Source organism: Podarcis cretensis (assembly GCF_951804945.1).
Source record: "Podarcis cretensis genome assembly, chromosome: 3".
NCBI classification, from domain to species: Eukaryota; Metazoa; Chordata; class Lepidosauria; order Squamata; family Lacertidae; genus Podarcis; species Podarcis cretensis.
The window spans coordinates 28,049,508-28,063,266 of record NC_137172.1 but is presented as its reverse complement, the minus strand read 5'-3'; the positions used below and the strand labels follow the sequence as shown (position 1 = coordinate 28,063,266).

The following is a 13,759-nucleotide window of genomic DNA, read 5'->3' as shown; positions in this document are numbered from 1 at the left end:
CTTTGATTGCTACACTCCAAGTTAGGGCAGCTTTGCCAACAACTATCCATATTAATCTCTGAGCTATAAAACCCATTTACTAGTAAAGGAAAGATTAGCGCATAAGCATCAGATCAATCGTTAACCTTTTGTTTGCAATGACAGGATCATGGAAGGGAGTCTGCATTTAACAATTATGATGAAATGCTTTTTCCAAAACAGGAAATGAATGGTTCTCGTCTTTTTCATGGCTCTTCTTGAGAGGCTCTTCACATACAGTATTTCCAATAAAATCTTTTCAACAAAACCACAAACGCACACCCTTTCAGGAATGGACAGCTATGAATCTCCCAGACAAATATCGATCTCCTTTGGTAGGACTTTGATTTCTCTGTTCATCTTTTATGCTAGTTTGAGCCCAGGTGCCTTAGAAAATATATTGGGATTTATTTTTCATGGGTTGGGAAACCTCAAGTCCTTTCCCCCATTGCTTTCTGAATATATGATGGGAGTTGTACAGGCATTTGAAAAGACATTGATGGCAGAGGTGGGAACATCATGCTGGATGGGCAAGGAGAAACTATGTTCACTGCCCTCCTTGCAGGCAGCCAGTGGCTGTTGCTTCTCAGTGTCTTGTCTAGGTCCAGTATCAAATATTATTTTCATTCCATTATAGGAGCTTAGGACTAGTTGAGCATGAAAGACATACTACATTTTCAAGAGTTTTTCAGGATGTTGTTAACACAGCTTGGGCACTGCATTATTAAGGGATTTCCTTCTGCTGTGTACAAGTTCCCATTAAGAACAGCTAAGTCAGGCCAGCTCCAAATTCTGGCACTGTTAGATCCTTAGGGTCTTGAGATTGGACATCTTTAGCATGGAGTTCTCTAGGCAAGGATGCTCCCTCAGCATCCAATAGCAGCTTATAACTTTTTCTTTATTTTTTTGAAACCTCTTGTCCAAAATTGAGGGATGCATTTTAAATTACCCCTATTTGTTCTTACACCCACCCACCCACATTCAAAAGGCATGTTTTTACATTTTAGCATTTTAAAAGTGTATAGTCCAAGACACTCTTTCTCTTTCTGTGTGTGTGTGTGTGTGTGTGTGTGTGTGACACAGAAAGAGAGAGAGAGAGAGAGAGAGAGAGAGAGAGAGAGAGAGAGAGAGAGAATGATTTTTCTTAGGTCACATTCCATTGCTTCACTTCATTTCAGTTATGTAGTTTTGGCTGTTTGCAAAAGATGTGACCTTTATGGTTGGTCCTTTCGATTTTTTTTACATTTCTACATATTTAGACAAAGATACATTCCTACTTCGGAATACAATGAAAATGAAAATAGGGCAACAGAACAGCAGGAATTTCTCCACTGTAAAAAGGGCAAGGACTAGAGACATGGTATCGCAGTTATGACTGTATTAAGTTGCCAGATGCACAGTTCACAAAATAACTCTTCTTTGTAAATGATTATTATACTTCATTGTTCGTAGCAGGGCCGGCCCACCAATGAAGCAATGTGAGGCAACCGCCTCAGGTGGCAGGATCCAGAGGGGCAGCAGATCCCTATATAATCTTTATTCCACCCCTTGTTCCTGATGTAGATCTCCACTCACCCCTTCTTCCCTGGCAGGGAGGGGCTGCCATTTTGTGGTTTGCCTCAGGTGCCAAAATGCATTGAGCCAGCCCTGGTACATAGAAAGCAATTTTCTAGAGCTTGGAGGTGGGGAAGGGGTCTGCGGGCAACAACCCATCACTACCTAAAGCCTATTTGGGCCCCCGCAGGCTAGGCCAGAAGTTGGGCAGAGCCTTTTAACAATCTTTCCCCCTTTTTCATTTCACTATTGCGGCCCGTCCCCCCACCCCACCCCCACCCTCTGCTTCTCCCTGGTCCAACTGGTTATTGGGAGCTAAACTAAGTATGCCAGCTCCAGGTTTGGCCTAGTTGTCTCCCGTTCTAGGGCCACACCACTCAGTCCAAAACCACCCCTGACACCCTCCCCAAATGCCCTATTTTGACCCCCTCACACTAATCTCAAAGCTCCAAGAATAAGCCAACAAAAATAGTGGAGCTTTCTGTGAACACAAAAGAGAGGCCTCTGCATGTGGACCACCCTGTCTGAATGTAGGGAGGAGGGTATGAACATCCTATGACCCCTAAGACCCTGAGACTGCTCCATTGTGCTCTACCTAAGAGCTGCAGAAAACTCAAGCTGAATAAAATGAAATAACAGCATAGACCACCTCCCCACTTTTTAAATGAAACTACAAATATTAGTAGAATTTATTTTCCAAAAATTCATACTGAAACTCTACCTTTCCCCCAAACACAGAACTTTTGCGACATTATTTTATTCACTTGCTTCTGCTTAATTCATAGGACTGCACTGCAAATTTATTTTCTGTCTGAGTCTTACTTTTTCTAATATCAAGAGTGACAAATACAGTCTTCCCCCCCCCTTTCCCTCCATCTATTTTTTCTTTTTCTTCTTCTTTCTCTTTCTGCTCTGTGTTTTTATTTAGATTAGTTTTTTTTATCCTTGGTAAAAAGAGATCCAATATTAATCTTTGTACCCCCCCCCAAAAAAAAAAATTCAATAAAATTTATTCAACAAGAGAGAAAGATAAATACAATCAAGCAAGGGCCGAGTCACCACTCACTCCTCAACCACAACCACAAATTCCAGTCATGGAACAGAATTCCATGCTTGGTGATCAGGGCCATCTTTAGCATATGCGCCGCCACAAAGATCGGCCCAGCACCCCCAAATTTAGTATAGCCGCTCACAGTTGTTGAGCTTTTTGGGGGAAGGGAGGAAGCCAAAGTTGTTGACCTTTATTGGGGGAGGAAAATTGCTCACCTATAACAACGACACAGTGAAAATAACTGCTTTTGTTTCCTGACTCATCAGGAATATTTGGCGTTACGGAGTAACAGAGCGACGGAGGAGGGGTGTGGGGACGTTTGCTCCATTGCTTTTCACTGCTGCCAATCGAGAGGGACCGGTATACAGTAGGTATACATTTGGTGCCCCCCAGAATACATTTGCTGCCCCCCCGAATTTGGCACCCAGGTGCACTGCACCCCTTGCACCCCCGGGTAAAGACGGCCCTGTTGGGGGTGGCCAGCAGCCCATTATCCCAAAACCAACACCATTCCTACCACTTCTGGTCCTGCCACTCCACATATAAGCAGGCCTTCTTGGGCTGCAGAAGGATGATGCCCTTTTTTTGGGGGGGGGGGGGGAGATGTCATAATACAAATTCTTAGAAGAATAATTGAAAATCAAAGAGATTCGTGTACATGATTTAGTAAAATAAACAGAGCATCAGCAAGTGTGTTTGTGTATGTGTGTGTTTTGTGTCCGCAGTGTCGACAATTCGAAATCTGTAGCCTGCAGTGGAGAGGTTTCTCTGCCCTGGCACAGGAACGTTCGGAATCTATCTCAAATGTTATTTTGCTCTTGTAAAAACAGTATTGTGTAACATGCATTGCAACACTTAGTTGAACCTGGAGTTTCTCAAGTTGGGGGATAATTCGTATAATTCCCCTGTTGATAGGACTATGAGGGTAAAATTGAGGTTTACTAAAATAAGCTGCATGGCAAAAGGTTCATCCCGATTGCTTCACTACCAATCCAGGCCTTTACTCAACTCCCACAGGACATGCATCACATAGTAAATAAGAGTGTCAAAGCAGTTGCTTCACTATCACATGTACTTTAGCAGTGACTGACTAGGACTGCGTGCTGTTGCAGCAATAATTCTTCTTGCCTTTGTATAATTCAGTGCAATGGTTTAATTACAAATGGTTCAAATTTGCTATGAATTAATTTAGATGCAAAAGTGACCTGACTATTTTTCTTCTGGGTATGGGGCATAGCAGTGCTTAGCAGAACTAGCACTTTAAAGATAAAGGGGTTTGCTTAGGCTTTTGTTTTGGTTTCTGTGCTAGAATGCAGGCAAAGATGAAATCAGCTGCTGGGTTGGAAGTGAAGTAAGCCCTCTTGAAAGGTGAGGCCATGATCATAGTTTTGAATCTATGTCCTGCGTGAAAAGATCAAAACTGAAGAAGGAGAAAGCACAGAGCCTAGAAATGGATTTCAGTTTCTCATTTTCCCAATCTTAATTTCAGTTCTCCACGTTTCCACATCGGTCTTTTTCTTTTAAAGAGTCTTCATGGCCATTTATTGGCATTTTGGCGCAAATTTCTCCTAATATACACATTTTTGTATTCAGTTGTCCCCAATGTACATAGTTTTGCAAAGCAATATCCCCTGATTTAAAACATTTTTGTATGCTATGCTCACTAACATATACACTTTTATGCACATTTTAGTATATAAATTTTTGCACACATTACTTGGCTGGGGAATTGCAAAATTTGGGAAAGTTCAAATTCTGCATGATGCCTGTGTTTTGGATCACACATTGTTTCAGAAATTATGAATTAGGTAGGTTTGCCTTTAAACTTGAGTGGAATCAAAATTCTACTCCATCTTGAACAGTGGTAAATCTATACTGGATATGCAAAATACAGAATCCTTGAATTCCACCACCATGTTTGGGTGGTGCTGAACTCTCAGAAGGTGTGAAGTATTTTCAGTAGTTACAACATGTGGTTTCAGTGTCCTGCATATAGATCTGTATCTGTACCCTATGATTTAAAAATGCAGAATAACTATACAAAATAAACAACTTAAGACTTCTACGTTTGAATTAATTTGTATAATTTATGCAGGTTCCTGAGCTTATATTAGCACTGAGTATTGATATTCAGTACATATGCAAAACCCCAAGATGGTTGTCACCAATGGAAGCGAAGGCACAGAAAAAACTCAATATGGAGGCCAAATGGCCAAAATATTGGGAAATTTTGGAACAAGATGGAGACAGGGTAAAACTGCAGAGCTTTGAAAAATTAAAAAACAAAGTGCGAGATTGGCTCCATTATTACCAAATAATGGAGGCATATAATTTGGACAAAAATGTTGACTTCCAGGTGGAAAAATCAAAATTGGAAACAGAATTGCTAGATCCCAAAATTAAGAATTTGTCAAGAATGTATAACTTGCTGTTGAAATGGAACACTCAGGATAAAATGGTGAAATCTGCTATGATTAAATGGGCACAAGATGTTGGACATAACATTATGATGGCTGACTGGGAACAGTTATGGACCACAGGTATGAAATTTACGGCATGTAATGCCCTAAGAGAGAATTTAATGAAAATGATTTATAGGTGGTACATGACACCAGTCAAGCTTGCAAAAATTTACCATTTGCCTGAAAATAAATGTTGGAAATGTAATGAGACTGAAGGTACATTCTTTCACCTTTGGTGGACATGCCCAAGGATTAAGACATTCTGGGAGATGATTTATAATGAAATGAAAAAGGTATTTAAATATACCTTTCTGAAGAAACCAGAGGCCTTTCTCCTGGGCATGGTCGGCCAATTGGTGCCAAAGAAGGACAGAACTTTCTTTATGTATGCAACAACAGCAGCAAGAATACTCATCGCGAAGTATTGGAAGACACAAGATTTACCCACCCGGGAAGAATGGCAGATGAAGTTGATGGACTATATGGAACTGGCGGAAATGACTGGCAGAATCCGAGACCAGGGAGAAGAGTCGGTGGAAGAAGATTGGAAAAAGTTTAAAGATTATTTACAGAAATATTGTAAAATTAATGAATGTTAGAAAAATGATGGAATGAAGTTATATGGCTTTAGCAGAAATGTTATAAGGAATTAGGTACAGACAGATTGTAAATGTATTAAAGGGAAAAAAACAAGGTTAGAATATGTTAAGATAAATTACAGGACAGAAAACAGAGGAAGATGGAAAGGAATTGCTGAAACAGTTAATTGAAGTGGAATACAAAAAAGGGAGGTGTGAAGAGATCGCTGAAACAAGTGAACGAAAGTTATGATATTGAAATTAATGGATGTGTTTTTAATTGTTTTTGTTTTGTTTGGTTGATTCAATGTTTTAGGGTTTGGGTTGTGTGGTGTTTTTGTTTTTGTTTTTGTATTGTATTGTATTGTCTTGTTTAATTCTTTTTCTTTTCTTTTGTAATCTTTAAACTGCTAATAAATATTAATTTTTTTTTAAAAAAAAAAGATATTCAGTACATATGCAGCATGAGTTTAGATTTGCTATCCCGCTTTATCACTACCCGAAGGAGTCTCAAAGCAGTTAACATTCTCCTTTCCCTTCCTCCCCCACAACAAACACTCTGTGAGGTGAGTGGGGCTGAGAGACTTCAAAGAAGTGTGACTGGCCCAAGGTCACCCTCAGCTGCATGTGGAGGAGCGGAGACGCGAACCCAGTTCACCAGATTAGGAGTCCACCGCTCTTAGCCACTACACCACAAGGTAACTGAGAGATAATATGTGAGTTATGCTAATACTGTCTTTGAATACATTGTCCAACTTGGATTCCTCTGTCTACTTCAAGCTCACATTGAAGCTCTCTGAACAATTGTCATGCTGCTAACCTTATATTTAGATATATACATTGCATAAATAACCCTTCATTTACCTGTAAGCCCAATTAACCATCTGGTTTCTCAATCTTTTATATGCATTGGGTGAGAAGGAGACAAAATCCAGAAGCAGCTGTGGTCTGAAGACACAGATCAAGGGAGCCATTTAGCTGTCTTGCTCACTTGCAAGTGCTAGCTCTTCTTAGTACAAGCATCTCAGCTGATACCCTGGGACCCTGCAGAACTGAGATGTTTGGCTTTCTGAGCATGAAATAAGAAAATGAATCCACAGTGAAGCAGTTGCCCACATCAAGGCTATCCATGCCAGGATTTTAGGTGATGCAGTGAAGCAACAAGGGGACTTTCCCAATGTCTGCTGAATGCTTATTATAAGTAGCATACCGGGAAAAAGTAGCTCATCATGCCCAAAGGTCCTATGTGTACCATTCTCAGGAACTGCTAGGGATAGAAATAGGAAACCACAGACCTAAATTCTGCTGCCCCACCCAGTGAGTCACTCAGGGCTGTAAAGGGAAAGATTCCCAATCTCTATGAGCAGATCTGCTATATATCTAAAGCACACCTAGCACACATTTAAAGCACATGACTTCCACCCAAGAAGCCCAAGAACTGTAGTCTGTTATGGGTGCTTGTAATTGTAGCTCTGTGAAGGCAGCGGTGTCAGAAGCTGTGGCAGGACGGAGTGTGGAGGGTGAACAAAACCTGCTGTGCCAGCCCAGCTCTTGCCGTCACCGGGCAGGCACAGCGCACAGAGGGGTCACAGGGTCACACTGTACCACCTGCCTGCCCACCCACGCAAGGGGGAGCCCGGCCGGCCAATGTGCCCCTTGGCGGTGCACCCCCCCCCAACACTAGCCAGGTGGTCATTCAGCAAAGGGGCTGGGGTTGCGTCGGCAAGGTCAGGCCAGGCTCCGGAGCCCAGAGACCCCCAGCAACAGGCAGGGCAGTATGCAGATCCCTGGGGGGGGGGTGCCTGGTTTTCACCCCTCAAAATTGTACTCCCGGGCTATGGCGCCCCTGCCATCCACTCTACACCCCTGTGTGAGGGGAAAATTTAGGGGAAGTCATGTGTTTTGGATATGCAAATGCCCCTCCACATGTACCAAATTGTCAGCCCTCCCTTCAGTCCTATATATTTTTTAAAATCACATTTCTCATTAAAAACAAAGACACTTTAAACTATCACCTTAGATTAACAGGGCTACCCCTCTCAAAAATTTCTCATTAAAACTCTGTCTTGGGTGTTTTAATGCTAAATTTTGAAAGAGGTAGCCTTGTTAGGCTACTTTCCCCTCAGGCAGTCTAGAAAACGTGAAATCATCTATTTCAAGGATTCCCTACAGGGAATTCTGTTTTTATTTCACACTATATTTTCAGAGACCTGTGGTCACTTCATTCTGTAAGGGGCAACCTGTGCCGAGATAACGATTGAGTATCAATAAGCTCGTCTTGAAGCACAAGCCAAATCAGATGTTTTGTTTTAAAACTGTTGAACCAGGAGAAGCACCCTCCCCTGTATTGTTTCTACTCCCAGAGATAAGCACTTTCGATAAGGAGAGTTAACAAGCTCCCCTCATTGCAAACTGCAGATTCTGCAGATGTGCTCAGGAAGATCAAACTTCAAAGTAGAAAGCACTAGTGTCAAGGCAGGGAACTCTGGTGGGGGGGGGAACACCAGAGTGCTATATTTTCTAGGGAAATGTACTTACTCTGCTTTGAAGGGGGAATTCATGGGTGTGATTCTGCCTTTTTTCAGTCTTCCCAAAGGCACTCATTACCGAGCCCATACTGAACAAGGAGGAGAGGTTGGTGTGACTTTACCTTCCTTCCTCTCCTGCCTGGTTCCCCCCGATGAATAACAACAAGCTAACAGAATTCTTAGCACTGTTGACAAAATACAGCTTCCAGGATTCATTGAGAGAAGCCGCAATGCACACCATTCATTCCTGGGCCCACTTACCTGACAGTAATCCCCACTGTAGGAATGTATAGGATTGCACTGTTTCTTCAAATTGGCAAGTCTCATTTGACAACAACTAGAAATTAAATCTTTAGTACAGAGCTTTCCAAACTGTGTGTCATGACATGTTAGTGTGTTGGCTGCAGTGTGTGGATGTGTCGTGTGAATGCTCCCCACGTTACTTCCAAGGCTGGAAAGTGGTTAGTTTAACCTCCAGTTTCCTAGTAAAACTGAATTAAAGATAAAGGGACCCCTGACCATTAGGCCCAGTCGTGACCGACTCTGGGGTTGTGGCACTCATCTCGCTTTATTGGCCGAGGGAGCCGGTGTACAACTTCTGGGTCATGTGGCCAGCAGGACTAAGCCGCTTCTGGCAAACCAGAGCAGCGCACGGAAACACCGTTTACCTTCCCACCGGAGTGGTACCTATTTATCTACTTGCATTTTGATATGCTTTTGAACTGCTAGGTTGGCAGGAGCTGGGACCGAGCAACGTGAGCTCATCCTGTTACGGGGATTCTAACCGCGACCTTCTGATCGGCAAGTCCTATGCTCTGTGGTTTAACCCAGAATGCCACCTGCGTCCCTAAAACTGAATTAGTATGTTGCAAAATTATGTGTAAAAAGTGTGCCACCAACATGAAAAGTTTGGAAAGTTCTGCTTTAGTCTCATCAGCCCTTTACTGTGGAATGTTCTGCCAATAAGAGATTCAGCAGGTGCCTTCTATTTCAACAGGACCAGCCCTCTGCCTGTCATGGCCTGGCTGCATGCTGAGGAATGATGGGAGGCACCATCTGGGGGACCCCCCAAGAGGACCCCCAAGGGAAGAAGGCTCAGAATCAGGGTGGTGGGACAGACGTCTTGGAAGCTGAAGAGCAACAGGGTTTAGTGAGCAAAAAAAGAGATTGTGGCAGAGGGCAGTCCAGAATCGGAGGCAGAAGTGGAAGCTGGAGAAGAGAGGAGCCAAGAGGCAGAGATGAGTCAGGCTGGTGAAGAAGCCAAGGGGTCTCCTGCTCCTGCTGCAACCAGCTACCCTCCCCTCTGGGCTCCCAGAGACAGACGAGGTATGAAGAGGGAGGAGCAAAGACAGACATGATGACTTGGAAAGGAACCCAGGGAGGAGGAGATGGGGAACTTCAGTCCCCACAACTGCCTCATAGGGGACAAGATCTGCCAGGACGAGTTCCTGTGTTGACTAGGCCTGGCCTCCTGAGCTGACCTTGTTTCCTTTAATAAAGAGCTAACTTCATGCCATGTGATTTATTGTTGCCTGCTCATGACACTCCTCAATGCACCTCTTCGAGATCCTCATCCAAGGCACTACCTCTCCACCACTGTGTCATCAGGATGATTGACCAATCCACTATTATTTGCATATGCCAATCTGGTAGTCCCACCCACCTCTTGGTTGAACTCTGCTGTGACCAAAATACAGTGACTATTTACATATAGAAGGCAAAGATGAGATTTTTATTTTTATTTTTTAAATTATCCTAGCACTGCAACTGAAAAATTCTAGTTTGTATTCTGTCCTAGAACAATGACAATATTTTTAACATAACTTGCAGTTGAACTGTTTGGTTTACTGGGATACTAAGCTTCTAACACCAGGTCAAGATTAGTTTGACCAGGTGTCCATTCTGCTACATTTGCCAAATAATCAAGGAGAAGATAAATCAGGCTGTGGAAGGGTGCCAGAACGGAACATTGCCTTCCTAATGCTTTGAGTTTCCCATACTTGCCTCACTGTTTTAATCATCTGTTTACTTTCTTTAAACAGAAATTCTTACTCCACTCTTCCGATACATCTACTTCACTCAGAGTGGTTTACAACAGTTAAAATCCTATGTTTGTGATGCATGTAGTTAGTCGTCAGTCTAGCTTAAATTTCATCTCTTTGAATGGGCACTTATATCAAGCAATTGACCTTTAGTTGTAAGTAACTAAACACATTCCATTGTGGGCTGTGACTTCAAAGACAAGGAACGTTATGTATCCCCCCCCAAAAAAGTTCTGATAAAATATGGGGGACAAAAAAGAAGTTGGTATGAAATGACCCTCACACAATGATATAAAATTCATTGCTATAAAGTATTTTACTGACAGGTGAGGCTGCAGGGAGTCTACAGCTGAAATCCTGTACATACTTGGTGTGCAACACAATCCTGTGCATATCTACCTGGAAGGAAGTCCCACTGAATTCAAAGGATTTACTCCCAAATAAGAGGGCATGTGATTGTATCCCTAAACAGGAACAAAAATGCATTCCATATAATGAGTTTGGATTAATTAGTCTAATACATTGGCATTTACATATTATGATATCCAGAGGCTCCAAAAATTAGACATACAAATGTTTCAACTTTTAACAAATAGTGGCTGCAGTCCTAAACACATTTACTCACAAGGAAGTCCCGTAGAACTCAAAAGAACTTAGCTGTGAGAAAATAGGCTTAGAAATGCATTGCATGAGGTTCAGCATCAGTTAAGGTTGCATTTTTTGTCAACTGAAAATCACAATAATAGAAACGTAACAAATTGAGTTGTTGGTTAAGTATTGGCTGGCACATAGGAACAATCAATGTTCAGTAGCTCCAAAGTAGGTTTTATTTATTCTAGTTCAAAATCCCAACTCTGGAGTTCAGACATTCTGAATCACCAACACATCACAATGGTTGTGATAATTGCATTTTGATTTGTAGCAAGGATACTTACAATGGAAGTGATACCGTGCTTGAAGGTTCATCATTTGGTGGTGTAATTAGAAATCAGCATGCTTTTTTCCTTCCTTGGATAAAGTAGTATTGTATTTCCTTCCCATTCCTCCAAAAAGTGATTCACTTTGAGCCATTTCCTTCAAATAGCATGTTTCATTCTTAAGTGCATGCAAATTTTGTGTGCTTGTATTTCCTTTCCTAAACAATCAAGCGATCACCCACAAGTCAATAAGCCATTAGTGGTGTTAAATCTATCACATTTGCATGATGATTTACATCTTCCAGCACTTTACAAGGGATGCTTGATTTAACTGCAAAATATTCCTCATGGAGGTGCCTCTGATAAGTGTCCCTTACGACAATGGGGAAAAACACAAATAGGAAATCCTCCAGAGGAGATTAAAAGGCAAGAGCTTGTGCATGAGTTGATCAGAAAAAATATTTATTTTTACTTCCTACCCAACCATTATTCACGCATAAGGCGTGCCTGTGCTGAATGCAATGCAATGCCACTGCTACTGTAATAGTATCCAAAGAGTTGTTAGAGACTCAGCGGGGTTTGGAGTACATAATATTTTCCATTCTTTAAAGGACAACAAGATCTACATGGCCAAAGTTTATTTTTAAGACCCCGTGGTCACTAAATGAAATCACAATGTGATGCGTGTGTCTCTGAAGAACTGCTCCTCTCCTGTTATTCCACACAAATAAAGGCATCTGGACATTTTATTTAAATAGAAATGCCTCGTTAGTTTTAAACTCCAAAACTTGCTGTCAGGTGGTACCTTTCCTAGGACCAACCCAAACAACACCGAATGGTGGCAAACTTTCAAGGCCTCCAGAACTCATCAGGCAAGATGTTACACAACACAGGGGGAGATGGGGGAGAATAAGGAAAAATAAGAAACAAAAAAGTACAAAAACTATACTTGATGTTGTAGTTGTTGTTGGAAGTTCAACAGCTAGGATCAATTAGTTTGTAACTTAAGGGTTAATTACATTATATTAAAGTCAGCTAGCCAAGAGGGGGCTGGCTGGAAATGCAACCAGGCAGAGTGCCATGATCCTCACTGAGGTAACACATGCTCTGATTGGCTGTATAGTTCTGAAGAGTTTTCCTCTGTATGTTTGGTTGTATGTCTCCCTGTAATATACAACACCCAAACTAAGAAAGTCAAAACCTCTCCTCAAATAATACACCGGGATTATTCATTTTGTTCAACAAAGTGTTATCCAAAGTTTTTGCTCTGGTTTCCATTTATGTTAGTTATTTAAGTGAACAAAAACAGTGTGTAATCACACACCTAGGATTCTGGAATAAAGAAGCAATGGCTGTTCCCCATTTTTGAAATTTACCTGATCTGTCACTAGCATCACTGCAGCTTAGGTTAGTGTGGTGCAAACACACTGGGTGAGCTCTCTCAGTGTGTTTGCACCACATTGACCTCACTGCCACCTCCACCTCCCAATAAGCTGTTGCAAGACCAGTGGTGGGAGGCCAGCTAATCGCCCTGCCCTGCCAACCACTTCTGCCCCTCTTCATGCCTGAATAGGCGCCAGACTGATTTATTGCTGCTTCCATGGGTTCAGAGGATAGAAGAGAGTGGTGGGGTTGCATATCACATGCATACTAGTGATACTTCAGCCCAGAGCTCTAGATAGCAATTTATTGTCTTTTCCTAAAGAGATGAAAATGTTAAGATAATCTATTTTTTCTTTAATTGCCACCTTTGATGCAGTTCTGTAGTCTCCCCTTTTTAATCTTTGCAAATTACATTTATCCCTGTGTTGGGGGAAGAGGGGAACTGCTTAAATATATTTGTCAACACTTCCAAATCCACATTTTCCCACTTTATTAGAAGAAATACCTCCCACAAATGGTTTCTGTCCACCTCTGACCTTTCCTGTTGCCAGCCTCTGAAGAACTATATCAGCTTTAGCTTTTGACTTCACCGAAGTAGAAATCTATTTATGCAGCTGGATCCATTTGTTTTCATTTAAAGAACGGGGAAAACCCACAGGAACTAAGAAGCATATTTTAGCCTGATTGAAGGGGGAAGAAAAGGTATAGGTTTAGGTATTGACAGGAAATCCCAATTAAGAGAGGTTGAAGAATATACATGAAATTCTAAGCCCACCGAAGTCAATGAGGAAATAACGTGCCTGGGAGTTAAAGTGGCACCACAGGGAGTTGATTTGCAAGCATACAGATAGAAATTCTTTGTTAAGAAATTGTAGGAGCTAGGGCTTAATCCACGAAAAGTGGTCCCTTCAAAGTAGGCATTATGACGGGAGGCAGGGTTGCATTGTTTGGTACTGTGAGATACAGTGGTACCTCAAGTTAAGAACTTAATTCGTCCTGGAGGTCTGTTCTTAACCTGAAACTGTTCTTAACCTGAAGCACCACTTTAGCTAATGGGGCCTCCTGCTGCCGCCGCGCCTCTGCTGCGCGATTTCTGTTCTCATCCTGAAGCAAAGTTCTTAACCCGAGGTACTAATTCTGGGTTAGCGGAGTCTGTAACCTGAAGCATCTGTAATCCGAGGTACCACTGTATTTGGGGGATGCCTTTAAAAAAAGTTTATGCCTCT

The 13,759-nt window shown here is 42.0% G+C and overlaps 1 protein-coding gene across 2 annotated transcripts in view; it reads right to left on the bottom strand.

Annotated features, from left to right (window-relative positions):
- Window positions 1–11,263, bottom strand: part of KCNK2 (potassium two pore domain channel subfamily K member 2) — a 131,051-nt gene extending 119,788 nt beyond the window's left edge. Inside the window, exon 1 of one of the 2 annotated variants that reach the window (XM_079968865.1) lies at window positions 11,169–11,263. In XM_079968865.1, the coding sequence (XP_079824991.1) occupies window positions 11,169–11,202 (34 nt within the window). In that variant the 5' untranslated portion in view covers window positions 11,203–11,263. The remainder of the gene's footprint in view (window positions 1–11,168) is intronic. The other variant, XM_079968866.1, reaches the window with a different exon arrangement.
- Window positions 11,264–13,759: the final 2,496 nt, after the last annotated feature.